The sequence below is a fragment of the Piliocolobus tephrosceles genome, chromosome 8, assembly GCF_002776525.5.
Source record: "Piliocolobus tephrosceles isolate RC106 chromosome 8, ASM277652v3, whole genome shotgun sequence".
In the NCBI taxonomy this organism is placed as follows: Eukaryota; Metazoa; Chordata; class Mammalia; order Primates; family Cercopithecidae; genus Piliocolobus; species Piliocolobus tephrosceles.
Genome location: NC_045441.1, coordinates 139,661,871 through 139,684,975, shown reverse-complemented (window position 1 = coordinate 139,684,975; position 23,105 = coordinate 139,661,871). Strand labels below are relative to the sequence as shown.

General features: G+C 53.6%; 1 protein-coding gene across 1 annotated transcript in view; it reads left to right on the top strand.

Annotated features, from left to right (window-relative positions):
• The first annotated feature begins 307 nt into the window (after nucleotides 1-307).
• SMARCD3 (SWI/SNF related, matrix associated, actin dependent regulator of chromatin, subfamily d, member 3) overlaps nucleotides 308-23,105 on the top strand; it is a 38,364-nt gene continuing 15,566 nt past the window's right edge. The window contains exons 1-2 of the mRNA XM_023225334.1: nucleotides 308-611; nucleotides 2,397-2,534. Coding sequence (XP_023081102.1) covers nucleotides 2,496-2,534 — 39 coding nt within the window. The 5' untranslated portion in view covers nucleotides 308-611; nucleotides 2,397-2,495. The remainder of the gene's footprint in view (nucleotides 612-2,396; nucleotides 2,535-23,105) is intronic.

The following is a 23,105-nucleotide window of genomic DNA, read 5'->3' as shown; positions in this document are numbered from 1 at the left end:
TGGGAAGAGTCTTCTCCAAGCTGCGAAGTTAAGCACTGAGTACATAAAAGGGGAAGATTGGCATTAGTGAGAACATGGCCCTGAGGCTTGATGGACCCAAAGCCTCCCAGGGTGTGTGTGTGGGGGGTGGGAGCGGGTATGCACATGGGTGCGGGACCTCATCTATGTAATGTCTGCAGCCACATAGAATGATCTGACTCAATCTGTGGGTGAGCGCAACTGTTTGTGTGCCTGTGTGTGCGCGCCCACGTGCATGCGCGTGTGTGGTCCTAGTGTAGGTGATGTCTGCGGCCACACAAGATGCTGCGTGTGTGACTCATGGGCGTGTAGATGCAAGCACAAACCTATGACACATCTGTGTGTACAGGCTGAAGATCACAACGGGTCCGGCCAGGGCCCGCCGCTGGGCCCCGAGCTGGCCAGCACACCGACGGTTGGATGGGGCGACGCTTCCTGCTCCGGTCCCTAACTCATTATTAAGCTCCTCGCTCTTTGCAGACGCTCCCTGCGCCTCCCCCGCTCCGGGCTGCAGCGGCGCAGGCGCCGGGCCGAGCTGAGCGCCGAGCCGGGAGCGGGCGGCCGCGCTCCGGGCCGGGGTCCCGGGGGAGCAGGTGAGCGACCCGCGCCGCGCGGCCCCTACGGCCCTTGGCGAAGGCGCCTCCCGGCCGCGCTGCGCCGGCGCCCCCGCCTTCCCTGCCTGGCAGTCTCTGTTCGCCTCTGTTGGCATCCTCCTCCTCCCCCCTGCCTGGCATCCCCCTCCTCCCCCTGCCTGGCATCCCCCTCCTCCCCCTGCCTGGCATCCCTTCTTCCCCTGCCTGGCATCCCTTCTCCCCCTGCCAGGCATCCCCCCTCTTTCTCTTGCCTGGCACCTTCCCCTCACCTGGCACTTCCCCTCCTCCCTACCTGGCATCCCCTTCTCCCTTCCTGGCGTCTTCCACCCCTCCTCCTTTCCAGGTATCTCCCCTACTCCTGACTCTTTCCGTCCCCCTGCCTGGCACCTCCCTCCACCCCCACCCCAACCTGGACCTCTTCCTCCTACCCCTTCCTTGCACCTCTTCCCTGACTGGCAGACTCCCATTCAGCCGCTCTGTGACACCACCTCCTCCCCATCACCGCCTGGCATCTCCCCTCCTTCCCTCTCCAGTACCTTCCTGTCCTCCTTCCACCTGCATCTCCCCTCCTTCCCTCGTCTGGCACCCTCCTGCCTGGCACCTTCCCCTCCTCCCCGTCTGGCACCACCTCCTCCCATTGCCTGTCACCTCCCCCCTGCCGAGCACTTTCTCAACCTGCTCCTGCCTGGCATGCTCTGCTTCCTACTCCCCCCGTCTGGCACCTTCCCTCCTTCCCCTGCCTGGCATCCTCTCCCTCCTTCCCCTACCTAGCACCTTCCCATCATTCCCCTGCCTGGCACCTTCCCTGTCTCCACTTGCTACCGTCTTCCCTGGACACCCCTCCCCTATTCAGGTTGTCCCTCTGTCCCCCACCGTCCTGCAGGGCACCTCCTCCCAACCCTGGACTGGTAACCCCTCCCCTATTGCATCGTCCTCTCATCCTCCCCTCCCACTGTGTCTCCCAGACCCCACCAGCTCTCCCTTACCCAGCACTCCCTGTCTCCAGCCTCCTCCCTTCGCATCCCCTTTCCTCCCAACCCTAGTCAGGGTTCATCCATTGGCAGCAGCCCCTTTTGTCCACATGGCTTAACCAGACCCTGAGCCACTCCCAAGCCCCCGCTCTGTCACCTACACCCCACTCCTACAGCACTGCTCTCTTCTTGGCTCCCCTGCCGCATGGTCTGCTCAGGGACTTCAGTTCATACATTGGGTCCTGACCCAACAAGCTGGAGGCCTTCCTGCTCTTCCAGCAGGGAAGGAAGCAGGGCAGGACCGGACAGAGCAGGTACTAGCAGGGGCCAGGAGAGAGGTGCCTAGGCCAGCCAGTGGTCATGGAGCAGGCTGACTACCTGCCTGCCACCTCGGGAGTCCCTCCATGCCCCTGGCCTCCAGGACCACCCGGTTACCATCCTGACCTGCACTCTGGTCTTTGCCTCCACTGCCCAGCTCTCTCCCTCCAACCATTGCCACACCCCAAAAACTGGCCTCTCCAGTCAGGGTTTGGGCTCTGCCTGGGGTCCCTGCTCTGTCTTTCAAGTTCTTTGTCCCGCAGGACCCTGGGGCCGGTATCTGTCTGCTCCCCGTACATACTGCTCCCACCCACTCCCTGCCTTGTGCCACCCTAGACCCAGCTGGCCCGTGCTGGTTGCCTCCATCCTAGCCCCTTTTTTCTGCACAGCATCCTGGCTTCCTCCGACCTCCGCTCTAGGGAGTTTGGCTTCTTCCCAGCCTCCCGAGGCCTCCTTGAATCTACTTTGGGGCTCAGGGTGTGACCTCTCCTTCCAGATCCTCAGAATGGCCCTTGGTGCTACAGGCGCAGTGGGCTCCGGGCCCAGGCACCGAGGGGGCACTGGATGACTCTCCAGGTGCAGGACCCTGCCATCTATGACTCCAGGTCTTCAGCACCCACCCACCGTGGTACAGGTAGGTGCCTCCTCCCCTGCCAGCCCAGGAGCAGGCGCTCTGGGCCCCATGGAGAGTCGGCTAGCCCTTGGCCCCTGCTCCCACCACATGGCCCCTCCTGCCCATGGCAGGGCCTCTCTGTCCCTCTCCCCACCCCTGCTGACACCTGTCATTAATGTCCTTCCCTCCATCCCACACTCCCTTTTCTGTGTGTCCTCTCACCTCCTGGTGTCCTTAGGTCCTGCCTGTCAAAGCTGTTCTGAGCCAGGGACAACTAGCCTGAAACCAAGTTTTGGGTTCATGTGAGCATAGTCTGGGCTCTGGCATGCTCCACTTCCTCCCACCCAGACACCCAGACGACACCCCATCTCCTCTCACTGTGCATGCAGAAGCGTACGCATACGTGCACATGCTCACATGCACACACACCACATGCTCTCTGCGAGCTGGAAGGAACCTGCTGATTCCTTGGCACAGCTTGTGCTCAGAAACCTCTAAAAAGCCTGCAGGGCCCCAGGCAGGGTTCTGCTTGTGGCAGGAGGGAGGTGGCAGTCGTCTGTTGCACAGCCCGCGGTGGGAGCCAACCCTGCCCTGCTCCAGGCGGACCTCTAGCTCTGATGCACTCTGGGGCCATTGCTTGCTTGTAGGGCCCTCCTAAGCCTCCTCCCCAAGGAGTGAGAGGAAGATGGTCCGCACTTGTCCGCATCAGTCCCCACTTGTCCAGAAGGGCACACTGAGGCTCTGAGCAGAAAAGTCACCTGCCCCAGAGCCCCACCCAGCATGGTAAGGGGTCGGGTCTGAAGTCTGGTCTGAGCTCTGCCTGCCTAGCCCCACCCATCATCACGCTGGCTGGCCTCACCGGTGGGAGGCACCTAGCAACAGGGTAGGTGCTGTCAGGGCCTCAAGGCACGTGGAGCCCAGTCCCTGTCCTCAGGGCCTGCAGCCTTGGAGAGCAGCCTTGGCAATCAGGCACAAAGGGCCACAGACCACACAGGCCTCAGAGCACTGAGGAGGGAGACATCAGGAAAGTCCTGGAAAGGTACAGTTGGAAATGACTCAGAGGAGCCTGAGGTTCGGGGAGGCCTGGGGCTGTGGGCAGAATGAGAGTGCTTTCTGCTTCTCCTTCCTCAGAAGTTGGCAGAGGAACTCATCCTCCTGCCAGGCTGCTCTGAAGGCCAGGGACAGCCCTATTCCCCTTCAGACTCCCCCAGTGCCCCTCCTCCTCCAGTGAGGTGCAGGCCTAGGGAAAAATGGGGCAGAGCACCGGCTGCTGGAGAATCTGGCCTGGCCCAGAGGATCCAAGCCACACAGGGCAGCAGCAGGCACCAGTCACCTGGTACCCATCACCAAGGAAACACGCCTGGTGCCGACATGCCCAGCCCCACACCTGAAGCCCTGGGCCACCTGCAGGAAGGTCAAGGCTTCCAAGCAAAGGTCCCACCCTCATCCCCAGCACCTCCCCAGCACCTGAGGTGAACTGGGGACTGGTTGCTCAGTTTGTGGTGGTTGGTGTTTTAGCTGAAATTCATAAAGAAAAGGTGTGAGCTAATATATTAAACCAAGCACTCTACAGTTCTGGGGTGGCTGAGGGTAGAGGCCAGGTTGAATGGGGGGCAGGCTGATGGGAGGCAGCTAAGCTTCCTGGGGGGGTGCACCTGAAATGGTCCCCCACATGGAGAGTCCTCCTGATACTTGACATGCACTGAGTTAGGCCCTAAGGAGCTCCCCAGCAGCAGTTGATGGGAGCCCTGGGCTGTTCCAGACCTTTCCTGAAGGGTCACTGCAGGATGGGCACAGGGGAGGAGGGCAGGGGAGGCCTGTGAAGATTACAGCTGGGGCCCTGGGGCAGTAGGTCCATCCTTGTGACACCTGGCCCCAGAGTGGCCCTGGCCATGAGTCAGAAGCCCCAGCTCCAAGAGTGACAAGGTGGGCTAAGTTTGGCACTTTATTTTGGAATCGCATTAACATGCAATCGGCGGTGTGCGTTGCAGGCTTTTGGCAGCCAGGCAGGCACTTGGGCATTTGGATGCTGACAGGCCTGGTGCTGGTGCCTAGACATCCGTCCTCACCCCAAGCTGGCGGTGTGATTGCAAGTGATTAGTGAGAATTAAGTGGTGGAGGTAATGAGCTAGAGGTGTCACCGGGAGGAGGCTGAGACACCCCTCAGGGATGAGTGGACTTCCCTCAGCTGTGGCTGGACTCAGAACCATCTGGGGCCAAGCTGAGGCCGCCACCTGCTTCTGATGGGTACTTGACTGAGGGACATCTTGTAGGGACCATTGCTGTGTCCCCCGGTGCTCCTTGCTAATGAGGGGTGTCAGAATCCTTGGTGACTCATAAAGGACCGTAGGGGAGGGCTGATCACTTCGGCCAGGCCCACCTTTTGGGATAGCATGTTCTGTTTATTGACTTTCCAAGCTGTGACACCGATTCTTGGCACCCTACACTTACTTCCAGGGATTTCAGAACGTGCCTCATGAGCATGTGCCCCACACAGGCCTCCTGCTGGAACTTACAAACTTGGACCATCTCCCACGTGAACCTTTTTCACAGACCGAAGAGCGTTCTAGGCAAATGCCCTGGAGTGAGGGACACTGTGCCATGAGGGAGGGAGAGGAAGACACAGGGGGGTGTTCTTACGCTCTGCCTCATCCTGAAAAGGGTTTCAGGTAGTTTTCAAAGATACATATAGTGAGGAAACTGAGACAGAGATAGAGTACAGAAAACAGGGTGTCGCCTAGGATGTGGCTGTGGCACCAGATGCAAACCATGAGGCCCGGAGACCCCGATGCGAGCAGAGAAGCAAGCAATTCCATGATTTACACTGTGCATAAGATAAAAAATCAAGCAACTTGCTCAAATGACTGTGACTTCTGGTCCCCAGCCCTTGGGAGGGCTCTCCTGTATGAGGAAATGAAGGGGAAACCATGTGACAGAGTTACGCAATGTTCTCAACAATGTCACAACTGCTTCCTAGGGCTAAGGCAAGGACCAACACAATACTGCCCAGCCATAAACATATTGGTAATATTGCTTAACCCAAACTTAAAATTTGGAGCAACTAGAGGAATGCATTACTACCTTCAGGAAATACCCTCTTTCTCTTTTGTAAGAGACTGTTGCTCAGGCTTGAGTGCAGTGGTATGATCATGGCTCACTGCAGCCTCGAACTCCTGGGCTCAGGTGATCCTGCTTTAGCCTCCTGAGTAACTGGGACTACAAGCACAAGCCACAATGCCCCTTAGCTTTTGTTCTTTTTGTTTTGTTTTTATTTTAATAGAGATGAAGTCTCACTATATTTCCTAGGCTGGTCTCAAACTCCTGGGCTCAAGCAGTCCTCCCACTTCAGCCTCCCAAAGTGCCGGGATTACAGGCATGAGCCATCGAACCTGACCAGGAAATACTCTGTATGTTGATATTTACAACAATGTTTCTGATAAATATCAGGCAGCAGGAAGATTTATTTAAAATTGGAAATTAAGTACAGAGTCACATTCTCCAGTAGGGGTAATATCCTTATAGGAAATAAAGAGCTCCTTCAGCAAGTAGGCCCCACAGGTGGGTCTGGGTATGAGGAGGGACCAGCCCTGGTCTCTCCCCACAGGTCCTGAACCCATGGAAAAACAGGCACAGGCATCAGTTAAATGCAGGGAAAGTCGAGCTGAAGAGAGGCTTGAACCTGAGGCCCAAGTGTAGAAGACAGGTCCTATTCCCTAGCCCGGGTTTGCTTACCTGGGCACAGGAACAGAAGGAGATGATCTGTGTCCTAAAGCAGACTCGCCTGGAAGGGGAACACTGGCCACAGGATAAGCAGCGTTGCCTTCAGCACCTTTACCCCCACCCGCCTGGGAGAGGATTGTCCGGCTGGCGCAGGCCCTTCCCACCTCATCAGACAGAGCCTCCTCCCACAGGGAAGAAGGGTGGGGAGCGGGCCAGGGTCATTCCAGCATCTCCTCTCCTGGGAATAGAGTACATGTTTCCTTGTGAACACGTGAAGACAAGGGAGTAGGGCCCCTCTGCAGTGGGGTGGATGGGCCACATTGCTGAACAGTGACATCGAGGCTCAGGTCCAGACCTGGAATGACCAAGTCCACCCCCTTTCTTATCTTTCCATTGGAACAATTGCCACATCCTTTTATTTGATTTTATTTCCTAGATGAGTGTCAATTCCATCCGCTTCTGATTTCCCACGTCACCGCCCTAGTCCACGCACTGTGGTCTTCTGCTGTCATCTGAGGGCTGCATACTCAGCCTTGCCCCTGCATCAGACCCCAGCCCAGCACTGTGACCAGAATGGGCTTCCTAGACACAAATTCGATTTGTTCCGCCTTCCACTTCCTTGTGGCTTCATTCTTGTGCCCTCACTCAGGGCCCTCACACCTGCTGTTCCCTGCACCTCCGACACCCTTCCCAGCTCCCTTCACCCGGCTAACTGCACTCATCTTGAAGTCTCCACTTCAGTTCTGCCTGTTCCAGGGAGTCTTTCTCCCACCCCTGCTTGGGCGTGAAGGCCCACCCACTCTCTTCTGTCTCGCAGCACCTACCAAAGAGTCTAATGCTGAGCTGTAGGGCTCCTTAAAGGCATGGCTGCATCTGTCTTGTTCCATACAGTACAGAGAAATATTTCTTGAATGAATGAACAGATGTGTGAGGCAGTGGACAGAGAGGGGATGGCTCTACGGATGATTCTAAAATGAGCCCCAGATCCCTCTTGGTGCTGTCAGCCTCACCCTCTCAACACTACCACGATGCAAGGGTGGGCCTTTCTTGCCTGCCAACCTTGTCCTGCTGTTGCCTGAGCTGCCCCACGCCCCACGCCCAGCAGCCCTCCCTCCTGTACCTCCGTGGTTGGAGGAGTGCTCCGTGCTCATTCCTTCTTGAGTTATTCCCATGGTGAGGGAGAATGTCACTCCCTCTGACTTTGGTTTTGCCTTTTAGAGTTGCAGGGAGAAACCCCTTTCTCCCTCCAAGCCATCTGACCACCTTTCAACATTTGGAGGCAGTTTTCCCACAGGACCTGTGTCTCCGCCCGGAACATCCAGCTCTGGCTCTTTCAAAGATTCACTGCCTTTGTGCCCCCTGGGGAGCAGTGGAGATCCCCCCCCCCAAGGCCATGGCCCACTCTTGGAGCCACCTGGGCCTGTGCTAGAAGGTGAGCTCTCCCTTTCCAGCCAGACAGATGAGGAAAAGGTACTCAGTTTTCTGAGTGACATGTCTCATCTGTAGAAGGGGACATCATGCCCTTCTATAAAGAAGCAACGGTGATGCCAGGCCTTCTGCACAATGCCTGCATTCACCGAGCGCCCCTTGCCACTGCAAGCGTTCACATGGGATGCTGAGTGCTGTCCCTGCTGTAGGTGTCATCTGTGTACCCCAGAGCACCATCTAATGCCCCTGATGCCTCCCTTGGTTGCAGGTCCCAGCCTGCCATTCATGCTGCCTGCTTCTACCACTGGCCACCACCCAGGCACCCAGCAGTCCATTCTTCCTGTTCCATATCTGTCAGCCCCAACATGGAGCTATCTTAGCTTTAGTCCATCTTTCTAGCCCACAGCTCCCATCTAGCCTGGTGCAGTCTGCGGGTGTGAGAGGCCTGTCTTCTTTGCCTTTCATAAAGTTTTCCATTGGAAAAAAGAAAAAGTGAGTCAGCAGGGCCCAGGAGAGAGCCCTGTGGTCCCTGGAGATGGCTCAGGGTGGGCTGGCAGCTGAATCCACAGCAGGGGCCTTGAGGGTGGGTGGGCTTGAAGGAGGTGCCAGTGGGTGGGAAGGTGCCCCCCGTGGGGGCCTAAGTAGATGCAAGAGAAGCTGAGCTCCAGTTTCAGGTCTACAGCACCCACTCCACTCTCCCCAGCAGGAAGCAGCACTGTACTTTTGCCTTTTCATGCCTCAGTTTCCCCTCTAACTCCCCCTCCACCATCACCTCACTTGCATCTTACCCAGGCCTCTTCCTTCAGAAGAAATGTCTGTCTTTGAGACACTTTTGATCCATTCGGTGGACAGAGATGTCTCCCCCTGCCACCCGCCACCCACCATCACAGCCCCCACCTCAGATTCAAGAGCAGCTGCCACAAACACAGTGACCTGCAGGAAGTGAAAGAGTGAAGTGGCTGGGGGCAGAGTAATAGCAGCCAGTAGAGACTGAGGGCTCATTGTGGGCTTTGAGAACTATTTCAAGAATTTTAGGCCAGTCGCAGTGGTTCATGCCTGTAATCCCAGCGCAAGGCAGGTGGATCGCCTGAAGCCAGGAGTTCAAAACCAAGCTGGGCAACAAAGTGAGACCCCATCTCTACATTTAAAAAAAAAAAGAGGGAATTTTATGTGGTTGAATTTATCCTAGCCACAACACTATAAGGTAAGTGCTGTTATAATCATCATCACTCCAGATAAGGAAACTGAGGCACAGGGCATGAAGGAACTTTCCCAGTGGTCAAGGCAAGAGTCCCAGCTGGTGTCTCTCTACCACATTTAGCCCTCAGAAATTTGCTGTGCCCAAACCTCAGGGGCCCTCACAGGGATAAGACAGCCACCCCTTTATTCAGGGTCTCAACCCAGCCCCTCCTCTTTTGTCCCCAGCACTGAGGCTCACAGTCAAAGACCATTTATCATCTCACACACAGCCTGTTCCACTCATTGACTTTCACTGCTGTGCCCCTAGGGGTATTTGAGTTTGCAACCCTAAAATAGAGAATGGGGAGGAGATGTGGCAAATGGGGAGGCTCTCACCCCTCTGAAAAGGTACAGCCCCTTCTCAGCTCCACCTGATTATCTCTAAGTGGACTGGTGGTCTGGTCTTGCCAAATTTCTCATTTCTTTTTAGAGATTCTGGAAATCTGGCTTTGATGCGAAATCTCTCAGTCTCTAAGGTTGGTGTCTAATTAAAGTGTTTAGGACACAGTGAGAGCTGAGCAAAACCTGTCTGCCCTGCCCAGTTTGTAACACCTTGAGATTTCCTTGCCTGCCGCTTGTCCCCTTCCCTCCCTTCTATCCCCCAGCCCAGAAAACAAACCAGCATTTCTCACTGAGAACTCAGGGCCCCCAGTTTGAGAAACACTGCATTAAGAATTGCTGTCACTTTGTTTGTTTGTTTGTTTGTTTGTTTATGAGACAGGATCTCAGCTCCATCGCCTAGGCTGTAGTACAGTGGTGCGGTCATGGCTCACTGCAGCCTCAACCTCCTGGGCTCAAGCAGTTCTCCCACCTCAGTGCCCCAAGTAGCTGGAACTACAGGTGTGCACCACCACACCCAGCTAATATATTTGAATTTTAGTAGAGAGGAGTCTTGCTATATTGCCCAGGCTGGTCTCAAACTCTTGAGCTCAAGCAATCTGCCCACCTCAGCCTCCCAGAGTGCTGGCATTACAGACTTGAGCCACTGCACCTGGCCTGCTGTCGCTTTAGTTGGCTTCTTGTCAACTACATTATAATTACAATGAAATTATAAACAAAATGCAGAGTCTTTTCAAAAACTTGAGGACCCTCTCCCACAACAGACCCGAATCCCAGTTTGAGAAGCAGTTCTCATAAATCCTCATGATGACTGCTAATGGGAAGGGCGCGGCTGTTGTAGAATCCCTCTCAACTTGTCTGTGTCTTACCTTAAACCCAGAGTACCAACCCCTGAGGACTTCAGAGTACATTTGATAATGAATGGGGGAGCAGTCAGATAGTGACTCAAAGAGAATATGGACCTTATGATCAGAAAACAGGAGTTTGAGCCTCACTTTCGACACTAACTCGCCCTCCAGCTCTGAGTCAGTCTTTAAAGAACTCTCTACGCCTTGTGTTCCTGTCTTTAAAATGGATATAGTAATAGTCATCCCTTCAGCTTCCTGGAGTGTGGAGAGAACCAAATTGGATAATGCATGTTGAACTATTTTGTAGGCTAAGCTCCATGAAGCTCTATGTGTTAATTTGGAGGTGTTTGACAAAGTGTTTCCCTATATCTTTAGGGTATGATACATAAACGTGGGCTGGATGCAGTGGTGTGCCGGTAAATGTTTAACAACTGGCTCTTGGCAGGACGGGGCGTGGGAGCAGAGTTCCGGTTTGTATCGTTTGCCAATTCCTGTGGTATAAATACCACTAGCTGGGTGCAGTGGCTGAAGCCTGTAATCCCAGCGCTTTGGGAGGCCACTGCGGGAAGCTCGCTTAACGCCAAAAGTTCAAGACCAGCCTAGGCAACAAAGCAACACCCCATTTCTACAAAAATATTTTAACAGTTAGCCAGGCATGATGGCATGCACCTATAGTCTTAGCTACTCAGGAGGCTGAGGCAGGAAGATGGCTTGAGCCCAGGAGGTCCATACTGCAATGAGCCATGATCACACCACTGTACTCCAGCCTAAGCAATAGCCAGACCCTATCTCAAAAAAAAAAAAAAAAAACCTCCCACAGTGGCTGATGTTCTGACATGACACACTAGCATATTGCTGGCTGGATGTTACTATCATTGGGCAAATTTGCTGAGAATTGAAGAAAGACTAAGCCCCAAAGGGTGTACATTAGTCTGGAGAGAGAGCCTTGTCTTGCTTCCTGTCCCTTTCTCAATACATTCAGCAAAGATTTAGATGCAGATTGATGGTCACACTCACTGGATTTATGAATGACACACAGCCAGAAAAGATGGTGAATATTTGGATATTTTGAATTAATATTCAAAAGATGTCAACATTCACCTTCTAAGAATTATGGGCTAATTCTTAGAAGATGAATATTAACAGGAGTAAATGTTAAGTGTCCCTTCTTGAGACAAAAAGACAACTTTACAAGTAGGGGACAGGGAGACATGTTTTGCATAGAGTAGGAAAAAAAATTGGCTGGGCATGGTGGCTCACGCCTGTAATCCCAGCACTTTGGGAGGCTGAGGTGGGCGATCATTTGAGGTCAGGAGTTTGAGACCAGCCTGGCCAACATGGTGAAACACTGTCTCTACAAAAAGTACAAAAATTAGCCGGGCACACGCCTGTAATCCCAGCTACTCAGAAGGCTGAGGCATGAGAATTGCTTGAACCCCGGAGGCAGAGATTGCAGTGAGCTGAGGTCGTGCCACTGCACTCCAGCCTGGGCAATAGAGCGAGACTCTGTATCAAAGAAAGAAAGAAAAGGAAAAAAATGAGGGTAAATTGACAGTAAGGTCAGTTCAAGTCCACAGTGCAATGAGTGATTACCAAAGAATGATACATTAATGGCCATGATGACTTTACTCAGTACTCTGTGACTTAAAGAGAATTTTCACATATGGCAAATCATTACTATTTTGCTATTCACAATAACCCGTTGAGAGAGGAACAATGATAAATACCCACTGATGAGGAGACTGAGATCAGAGAGGTTAACGGTGACTTGGCACTTTTATACTCCTGTCAATGGATGATGGAATAAAGGCTCAAACTCAGGCCTTCTGGCCCAGATTCTGCCCTGTGCTTTGCACCCTGCTCAGAGGGCTTGCTTTCATCGGGCAAACCAGAGGATGTTCCGAGGGGAGGCCCAGGTGGTAGGTGGACTGGCAGGCAGGTCTCATGACGACCACCCTGGGAGTCCTGAAGAGTAGGCTGTGGGGGTGTTGGGTCACTAGGGCCACCCCAACAAAGGACCACAGATCTGGCAGCTTAAACAACAGAGATTCCTGGTCCCAGTGTGGGAGGCTGGAAGTCTGAAATCAAGGTGTCAGCGAGGTTGGTTCCTTCTGAAGGCTGTGAGGGAGGGATCTGTCTCAGGCCTCTCTCCTTGGCTAGAAGTTGAGCATCCTCTCCCTCTGTCTCTTTACATCATCATCTCTCTGTGCAAGTCTCTGTGCCCAAATTTCCCTTTCTTGTAAGGACACCAGTCCTATTGGATGAGGGCCCACCCTAATAACCTCATTTTAATTTGATTACCTCTTTAGCGACCCTATCCCCAAATAAGGTCACATTCTGATATATTAGGGGTTAGGACTCCAACATATGAATTTTGGGAGACACAGTTCAACCCATAGCAGGGGGACTCTGACAGGTGCCTTCAGAATTTGGAGATGTGTCTTACAGAGGAGCAAGATGGTCAGAGCCTCAGGGAGCTGATGGGGTTCAAAACCCTGGGCTATCCCCATCACAGGAAGAGCCAAGGCCCCGAGGGACAGGTCAACTCCCTGCCACTGTCCAGTCCTTGGGCCCCTGGGCTGCTGGAACAGTAGTGCCCCACCTGGTTCCATGAAGAGCCAGAGGGCAGCCTCCAGCCTCCTGTTCCGGCAGTTACCCTGGGCAGTCAGTATGCCACCTTCCCAGCTAGTCCCGGGCCTGGCCCCACGATCTGCTCCCCCTCCGCCACCACCACCACTACTGCTGCTCCATGCTGGCTTCCGACGCTGCCTCCAGCAGAGGCTTGGGCCCAGCTCCGCTGAACTCCCCAGAACTCCATGGATCCCACCATTGACCTCCTGACCTCCACATCAGGGAGAAGGAGGTGGCCTGCTGAGGAGTTAGGTGTTTAGCCGGTGATTGTCTCCGTCCTCCAGAGGAACTCCCACAGTTCCTACCCTAGGCGCTGGCCTGGCCTGGCCTAGTGGCTTCTTGTGTGAGACCATCTTCAGAGCACTCATCTTGGGCTTCGGAATGGCTTACAATCATGCTCTCCTCTTCCGACACCCTGTGCCAAAAGCCACTGCCATCCTGGGGCACTTTCCAAGGCAGGAGCTGACATTAGCTCCTCTCTTTCAGGGAAAAATCCTGACTTTGGCCAGGTGCAGTGGCTCACACCTCTAATCCCAGCACCTTGGGTGGCTGAAGCAGGCAGATCACTTGATGTCAGGAGTTCGAGACCAGCCTGGCCAACATGGCGAAACCCCGTCTCTACTAAAAATGTAAAAATTATCCGAGTGTGGTGGCGGGCACCTGTAATCCCAGCTACTTGGGCGGCTAAGGCAGGAGAATCGCTTGAACCCGGGAGGCAGAGGTTGCAGTGAGCCAAGATCACACCACTGCACTCCAGCCTGGGCAACAGAGTAAGACTGTGTCTAAAAAAAAAAAAAAAAAATCCTGTCTTCAGGAACCTGACCTTCAGACCCAGTGGCTGATCATTGCAGGTCAAGAGAATGGCAGGTGCAGAGGTCCTGAGGTGGGCAGGGACCCAGTGAGTTTGAGGACCAGATAGGGACTGGCGGAGCTGAAGGCACCCACAAGGTGGAGTCAGCCCTGTGAGCCCTGGCAAGGAATTTGGATTCTGTCAGTGCCGTGAAACCATTGTCAGATCTTAAGCAAGGATGTACTATGGTCCTCACTGCATTTTTTAAAAGATCACTCTGGCCATGCTGTAGAGAGAGACAGAATGGAGAGATGGGACGATCAGTGCAGAAGAAAGATGTTGCTGGCCTGGACCAGGGTAGTGACAGAAAAAATGCAGAGACCAGTGGGCTTGAGAGATCAGATAACAGTGAAACTAATAAAATTTGCCTATGGATTAAATATGAGGGCCAAGGGATAAGAGGATATTCATAATAACAACCACAGAACAGCATGGAAAATGGCCGGACCCTGGAGTTGGGCTGAGGGAATTGGATGGCTTGAAAGATATGGCGATGTAGATGGGCAGGATTGAGGTTTGGAGGGATAAGAGGGACATTCTCCGAGGTGGAACCTGGGGAGGGCAAAGACAGGGCTTTGAGGCTGGTGAAGAGGCCTCCTTGGTGAAAGTGGTAGGGCCTTGGTGGACAGATACACATCCTGCCTCTCTCTCCCCTCCCTCCCCGGCTGCCTCCCAGGTTTGAAGTTGTGGTTATAGCTTCGGCCTTGATTTAAATCCCTCAGAACACCCCTTGGCATTTTTTTAATAAAAAAAAAAAAAATCCATTTAGCAGGAGTGTCTGGCACATTCCACTTCTTCCCATCAAGTCTGCCCACAGCCTCTGGGCTAGGATCTAGGCTAGACACAGGCCACCTAGATGAAAATCCCAGCGCCACCCCTACCAGCTCTGCAACCTTGCACCAATCATTTTGCTTCCTTAGGCCTCAGTTTCCCCACTTGTAAGGTGGATTAAGGATTATCCTCGCAAGGTAGGGGGACTGTGGACATGAACTGAGCTTGGAACGAGCAGTGGCTGCTCACAGGAAGAGCCGTGTGTGCTGGCTTCCCTGTTACTAGTTTTAGCCTGCTGGGCTCTGCAGGGCACCTGTCCTGCCCTTTCCACTATTCATGACTCTCGCCAAGATAAAGCACGAGTCTTGGGTGCCTCTCCCTTGACCTTCACAGAGGTGCCCAAGGAGGCAGAGCCCCTGAGACCCATAGCACCCCATACCAGCCTTGGACATCCTGCCCAGCTGGGGCTTTCCCTGGCTGTGCTCAGGGTCCTGCTTAGGTGTCGCTACTCTGAGACACCTGTTGGGGTAGCCCTGCCCCACCCTGTTAGGGGCCCCTCCTCCCTGCTCCCACAGGGCCCTCTGGACACACCTGGCACAAAGGCCTCTGTCCATCTTGTCTTTCTCAATGACACCAGGTCTCAAGGGCGGAGGCCATGTCATGCATGTAAACGGTCAGCGCTTCCCAGGAGCCGCCCCAAGGGAGGTGCTCACTAAACGCCTAGAGAACAGAAGGCAGAGGAGGGCACGGGGTGGGAGGAGGCCCTGCTTTTCCTCAGAAGCCGTTATCAGCAGTTCCCAAACCTCTGCTTTTCTAAGCCATGACTGGCCTTACAGAGTCTTTTTAAATTTAAGTCCCAAAGCTGGGAATGTTGGCTCATGCCTGTAATCCCAACACTCTGAGTGGCTGAGGTGAGCGGATTCCTTGAGCCCAGGAGTTCGAGATCGGCCTGGGCAACACAGCAAGACCTTGTCTCTACAAACAATTTAAAAATTAGCCGGGCATGGTGGCACGTGCCTGTAGTCCCAGCTACTCAGGGGGCTGAGGTGGGAAGATAGCTTGAGCCCAGGAGGTCCAGGCTACAGTGAGCTGTGATCACACCACTGCATTACCGTCTAGACGACAGAGCAAAACCCTGTCTCAAAAAAAAAAAAAAGGTTTAAGTGCAGTGGGTGTGCTAACGTGTGGTGGCTTCTGAATGTCTCCCTCCTGTCCTGCAGCCCGAGCTGCAGCCCCCACAGCTCAGTTGCGGGACCACAGGCTTCCCACGGCATAAGCCCCTGCATGCTAACACCACGTGTGGCTGCTCTCTGGCCAAGGAAGGGTCCAGTGGTTTGAGTAGACCCCACACTTCCCGCAGGGCTCCCAGAGCCGCCGTAATTAGCCACTCTGAATGATCACCTGGCTGGCTTCTAAAAGCGGCAGCTCAGCCCTCACCTGTACCCGCCGTGGCGTTTGTGATGAGCCTGCCGCTGAAGGGCTCTGAGAGCTCCCTGGTTCTACTGCGCCCAACCCTAACTGGGGGTTGGTTGGAAGCAGGATCATTCAAGTCTGGGAGATAAGACAGATGAGCAGCAGCCAAGGCCACAGGGAATCCAGGCTGTGGGACAAGCAGGCAGGACCATTGGGAAGCTGATGCTAACAGCTGCTGCTCATTAAGTGTTGACCCTGTGCCAGGTACTGTGCTGAATTCTGCACATGCTCAACCACATTTTAATCCTCACATCCACCGGTGCATCACGTGAGGGACCCCCAGTTTTGCAGATGGGGAAATTGAGGCTCCAACAGGTCAAGTAACATGATCAGGGTTATGGTCACTCAGTGACTGGGTGGGGTTTAAACCCAGAACCAATGGACTTAAGGGCTGTGGTTCTCAACCCCAGGGCAATTTCACCCTCCAGGGACAAGGGTCAACATCTGGAGATATTTTGTTTGCCACACTGGGTAAAGAATAGAGGCCAGGGATGCTCCTAACATCATACAGTGCACAAGGCAGCCCCCACAATAAAAGAGTCGTCCAGCCTGAGATGTCAGCAGTGCCAACTGGAGAAACCCTGTTCTAGAATCCAGGCTAGGAGCCATCACACCATGGACTGCAGAGACCCTGCCCAGGGCAGTGGGTTCAGGCAGGGGTGGAGAGCATAGCCAGCCTTAGTTACAAGGGTTTGCCGAGAGCAGGCCCCAACATCTGCCGCCTCCCCGCTGCCTGCCCCATGGTGAGTCTTCACAAGACTTCTTGGTGCCACTGTAGCCATTTGAGCCCCAGAGTAAAGTCTGCTGAGTTACCAGTGTGCTGTGTGGGGCCGGCAAGATGCTGAGCTTCCTGTGAAGTCCTTGGTCATGGACAAGCCTCACAAGCCCCATCTCTTCTCAATCCTACTTACTTTTGCCTGGTTCTCCAAGAAATTGGTGGTCCACTCGGCATAGACAGAGCCTATTGCTGTTCTCATCGCTTCTCCTACCCCTCTTAAGGGCCAGCTGGATCCTCTTAAGTTCTCCAAACCTAGCACCAAGTGGCACCAGGAAGGCAAGGCGAGGTGGTAGGGGGCTGTCCCAGGGCACCCCTTGGCTATGTCGGGGTAATGACACGTTCCCAAAGGATAGCCGACTGAGGTCCAGGTAGGGGGCGGGGTGGCGTGTCGCCGTGGGATTCGAGCATGTATAGGAGTTACACTTGGTCGTGAGGACCAGCGAAGCCACAGGAACAAGGGGCTTGTTCCAAGTTTAGCATTCATTTTTTATTTTTTCTTGTTTTCGGCTAAAAAGTAATATTTCCACAGTAACAAAGGGAACCTTCTCAAACGCATTGAAATTTATTTCAGACACCTTGGTGGTAGCACATTTTCTAGAATTTGTATTCCCAATGTTTCGAACAATCAGCTTGAGATTTTGAGGGGTGTGTTTAAAAGGATAATTAAGGGTAATTCAGCTTAGCTCTACAGGCTTTCAGGGATCTTGATTTCCTTCTTTAAAAGGCAGGTGTTTGGGGAAGGTGGGGTGTGTGTGTTGGTGAGTCTGTCACTACCCCCAGCAGGCAAGCTTTAGCATGGGGACACTGGGGAGGCAGCTTGGGGTAAAGGAGAAAACCCAGGGACCCTGAGGACAGGAAACCTGATTTGCAATCCTAGCCCCACCCTTTGATAGCACAGTGAATTTTGGCAAGTCACACAACTTCTTACAGCCTCATTTTCATTATCTTTATAATGGGGACCCTGCCAGGAACCTAATAGGGTTATCTTTTGGGATCAGACAGGTTACTGTGTGTGGAAGTGCTTGGTCAATGGTAAAGTCCTATACAAATCCAAACCAATGTTATTACTCCTGTGACAAGAAGTCTCGGCCAAGCATGGTGACTCACGCCTGTAATCCCAGCACTTTGGGAGGCCAAAGTGGGTGGATCACCTGAGGTCAGGAGTTCGAAACCAGCCTGGCCAACGTGGTGAAATCCCGTCTTTACTAAAAACACAAAAATTAACTGGGCATGGTGGTGCGTGCCTGTAATCCCAGCTACTCAGGAGGCTGAGGCAGGAGATCATTTGAATCCAGTAGGTGGAGGTTGCAGTGAGCCAATACTGTGCCATTGCATTCAAGCCTGGGTAAAAAGAGTGAAACTCCATCTCAAAAAACAAAACAAAACAAAACAAACAAACAAAAAAACCAAGTCTCAGGTTGTAACCTCAGCTGGCATTTGGAAATCTGTGCTGAAGATCCTGAATGGGGTCGGAGTGGGCTCTCTTCACCTCCACGCATCACATGTTGGAGGCTCTGTCATGTGCCAGGTACATGGGATTCGGCAGCAAAGAAAACAGATAAAAAAACCCTGCCTCCTTTAGAAAACACACACACACACACACACACACACACACACAGCCCCTACCTTTTTGGAGCTTACATTCTTTTTTTTTTTTTCTTTTTTTTTTGAGACAGAGTCTCATTCTGTCACCCAGACTGGAGTACAGTGGTGTGATCTCGGCTCACTGCAACCTCTGCCTCACAGGTTCAAGCGATTCTCCTGCCTCAGCCTCCTGAGTAGCTGGGACTACAGGTGCCGGCCACCACACAAGGCTAATTTTTGTATTTTTAGTAGAGGCGGGATTTCACCATGTTGGCCAGGCTGGTCTCAAACTCCTGACCTCAGGTGACTGGCTTCCCAAAGTGTTGGGATTACAAGTGTGAGCCACCGCGCCCGGCCTGGAGCTTACGTTCTAATGGAGAAAAAAAAGTTAGGCATCAATGTAGTAGATGATATAGAAAGGTGGAAGGTGTAGGGTCCTGTAGGGAGAGTGGAGGGGAATAAAAGAGATGGGTGTGTGGAGGGAGAGGGCTTGCAGTTTTTAATCAGGGAGACAGACTGTGCCTCATTGAGAAGGAGACATGTGAATAAAGGCTTTTGGGAGGTAAGGAGTCCGCCATGTAGATTGCCAGAGGAAGAGCATCCTGAACTGGCATGAGGACTTGGAGTTTCCAAAGCACCGCAGGGAGCACAGAGGCCAGGGCAGAGAGAAGGTGGCAAGGGAGATAGCAAGAGGTGAGAGCAGAGGGGACAAGGGAGTAAGGATGAGACCAGATCCTGCAGGACCTTCAGGACCTTGGCCCTTGCTTGGAATAAGATGGAAGCCTTGGAGGGTTTAGAGCAGAGCAATGCCATAATCTGACTCCCTTTTTCTTTATTTTTTTTTTCTTTTTCTTTTTTGTTTTAGGCGGAGTCTCACTCTGTTGCCCAGGCTGGAGTGCAGTGGCACAATCTTGGCTCACTGTAACCTCTGCCTCCCGGGTTCAAGCAATTCTCTTGCCTCAGCCTCCCAAGTAGCTAGGATTACAGCTGCATGCCACCACACCCGGCAAATTTTTGTATTTTTAGTAGAGACGGGGTTTCACCATGTTGGCCAGGCTGCTCTCTAACTCCTGACCTCAAGTGATCCACTGGCCTCCAGCCTCCCAAAGTGCTGGGATTCCAGGCATGAGCCACCGCGCCCGGTCCTGACTCCCTTTTTAAAGAACTTGTTGCCATGTTGAGAACAGACTGTCGGGGCGAGGCTGGAAGCAGGCTACCCAGTAGTTGTGGTTTGGAGCTCGGGCGGCACCCGGGGAGAGGTGAGAAGCAGTGGGCTGCTGGGTCCAGAGCCAACAAGATATGCCTTCAGAGTGCATATGGGGTGTGAGAGAAAGGCAGGGGTCCAGGGTGTTCCAAGGTGTGGGCCTGGGCAGCTGGAAGGAGGGAGAAGACTGTGGGTGGAGGATGGGGTTTGAGGCAAAAGAGCAGGAGCTCATTTTGGACAGACCATGTTTGAGCTGTCCACTGAAGATCCAGGTGGAAACACCGAATAGGTGATTGGATAGATGTGTCCAAGGATTGGGAGAGAGGACCGGGCTGGAGGAAACTGTGGGAGCTGCTGACACACGGGTGGTGCTGGATGTGATGAGACCGCACAAAGGATGAGATCTCCGAGGAAGTGAGTGTGGAGAGGTGTGGAGGACCCAGGCCTGAGTCCTGGTGCTCCTGCATGGAGAGGGAAGGAGAAGAACTGGATGGTCTCCAGGGACTGAGAAAGAGCAGCCCAGGAGGCAGGAGGTCAGCCAAGAGGGGGAAGTATCCTCCCTCCCCGGGAGGAAATGTTTGAAAGAGGACGGAGTGTTGTGACTTTGCCAGGTGCAGTGGCTCACACCTGTAATCCCAGCACTTTGGGAGGCTGAGGCGGGTGGATCACAAGGTCAGGAGTTCGAGACCAGCCTGGCCAATATGGTGAAACCCTGTCTCTACTAAAAATACAAAAATTAGCTGGGTGTGATGGCGGGCGCCTGTAGTCCCAGTTACTTGGGAGGCTGAGGAGGAGAATCACTTGAACCCAGGAGGCAGTAGGTTAAGAACTGATGGCGGCATTTGCCAATGTGGAGGCTACCGGTGGCCCTGCCAGGAGCATTTCAGTGGAGCAGCGGGAGCTGCATCTGACGGGATTGGGATTCAGGGAGAATGGAAGAGCACAAATGAGACAACTCTTTTGAGAAGTTTTGTTGCTACTGGGCAGCAAACTGTAGGATAAGTAGGGTTAAGAGAGATTGTTTCAGGAGGCCGGGTGCAGGGGCTCACGCCTATAATACCAGCACTTTGGGAGGCTGAGGCGGGAGGATCACTTGAGCCCAGGAGTTTGAGACCAGCCCGGGCAACATAGTGAGACTTCACTTCTATTTTTTAAAACGTAATAAAAAATGAAAGAAGAGCGTTTGTTTCCAGTGGGGATGTAACAGAACTTGTGCATGCTGCTGGGGGAACTCCAGGGGAGAGGAGAATGTTGATGAAATGAGGGTGTGGGAGAGAACTGCTGGAGCAGTGTCCTTGGTGTGGAGGAGGGACGGAGCTGGCACACGGAGGCGCGGCTGGCTGTAGTCAGGAGCACAGATAGCTCATCTGGAGGAACGGGGTCAGCTGCTGGCGGGCAGAGGGTGTGGTGGGAGGCTCTGGAAGTTCTTCGGAAGCTTCTTTTTTCTCAGTGAAAGGGGAAAACGGGCATGAGCTGGGAGTGAGGAGGACGGAGGAGAGGTTGGAGGTCAGAGGAGGGAGAAGATGCAAAAACTCCTGTCAGGGTGTGGGAGCAGGCATAGATGTGACTGCTGTGGGAAGAGTGGCCTGCCGGGCAGCACGATGCCAGCTGAGCTCATGCCAAATCCACAATGAGACCGGGAGGGGTAGCTGTGTCTTTCTCTGGCCACATTCAGGTGCATGGTTGCAGGGGAGGAGTTGATGAAGCTGGATTTACCTCTTAAGAGAGTCAAGAGTATATGCAAGGGGCCAGGTGCAGTTGCTCATGCCTGTAATCCCAGCACTTCGGGAGGCCAAGGTGGGCTGATCACATGAGGTCAGGAGTTCGAGACCAGCCTGGCCAACATGGTGAAACCCTGTCTCTACTAAAAATACAAAAAGTAGCTAGGCATGATGGTGTGCACCTGTGGTCCCAGCCATTCAGGAGGCTGAGGCACAAGAATTGCTTGAGCCCAGGAGGCAGAGGTTGCAGTGAGCTGAGATCATGTCACCTGGGCGACAGGGTGACACTCTGTTTCAAAAAAAAAAAAAAAAAGCCAGGTGCAGTGGCTCATACCTATAATCCCAGCACTTTGGGAGGCCAAGGCAGGCAGATTGCTTGAGGTCAGGAAGTTTGAGACCAGTCTGGGCAACACAGTGAAACCCAGTCTCTACTAAAATACAAAAAATTAGCCGGGTATGGTGGCAGGCACCTGTAGTCCCAGCTACTTGGGAGGCTGAGGCAGGAGAACTGCTTGAACCCAGGAGGCAGAGGTTGCAGTGAGCCGAGATCGTACCACTGTACTCCAGCCTGGGTAACAGAGCAAGACTCCATCTCAAAAAAAAAAAAGAGTACACGCAAGGGAGGTTAAAATGGTCAATTGTGTGTTATGTGTCACCGTCAAAAGAGCCAGGAGATTCAATGTGTAAGAGCAAGGGGTGGCTGTGGGGAGGGGTGCAGAGCAGTGAAATGAAGCAGAGGTTCCAGAGGAGTCGCAGGATTTGGAGGTCAGGGAGCTGGATAGGGTGAACTGGAAAAAGGAAAAAGAGGAGATGGTGGTCAGCAAGTGGGGCTCATGGGACTGAAAGTGGGGGGCTGCAGTTGCTGCAGTCATCTAAGAGATGACCTTGGGAGTGGATGGCCGAGGGAACAGGGAGGATCCCTCAAATGGGAGCTGCCAAGGAACGGAGAGGCCAGAGATGTCCAGCAGAGCATGCAGCAGACTGGACAGGAGTGGTGCTCCGGAGAGTGACATGAGCCAGGAACCAGAATCCGCACGAATGAAGGCTCCGTCGCTGGGGGTAAGATGCAGAGCCAGGGGTCTGGAAACAGCAGTGAGGGGCAACGGGGGCCATACCCATCCTGAGGCCAGTGGTCAAGCCACTGCTGGAAGGGAGCCTGGCTTCTGCTTGGGGAAGAAGGCAAAGAGGATGCTTCCAGAAGAGGTGGAGCATATTGGAAATGTTCCTTAGGACAGACCACAGAGTAGGAGGGTTTCAGGGGTTGGGGAGAGATGGCAACTGTAGGAGGGTCTAGGGCCTTGTGGGGCTCAAAGTGCAGGAGTTGAGGGGGTCTGGGGATTTCTGTGGTGACTGACCCAGCTGGGGATAAAGGGCAGCATGAGATTGAACCTGGTGCCCTCAAAGCCGAGGGCAGGTGGAGGGCTCCCCTGGCCCCGTGGGTGCAGAGTGGAAGGTGCAGCATCAGACCAGCAAGGACAGCTGGGCGGCGAGTCCACGCAGCACTTCCACGGGGGGTTTATTTACACATCCCACTGCCCACTGCCATTTGATTTAATATTCCCAACAATTTGTTTAGAGAAATGCAGAAGGACTTTTTTATAACTATTCAGTCCTCTTCACTCCAGTGACAGCCAGACCCCAGAATGCAGCGATTGGCAGGAATCCCACTGAACACCTGGTCAGAGCAGTAACGGAGGCCTGGTCCTGCCTCACAAGTCCTCAGAAGCTTCCCGAGGTGAGGGGCAGGACGCCAGGCCACCAGGATTGTTCTGACACTGTCATGGGGAGCTGTTAGCTGCAAAAGACAGAGAGGAGAATTGGAGGTGCCAGAATGGGGCTCCTCTCACTAAGAAAGAAGAGGGCTGGGGCCTGGGGAACATAGGGCACACGTGGAGACAGTTGGCAGGGCGGTCAAAGGCCTCCCGACACCAGGCAGGGTGAAAGAGGCAGGACCCTGGCGCAAAGCCCCGGTGAAGCGGGCAGCACTCTGTGCCTTGCCAGCATTT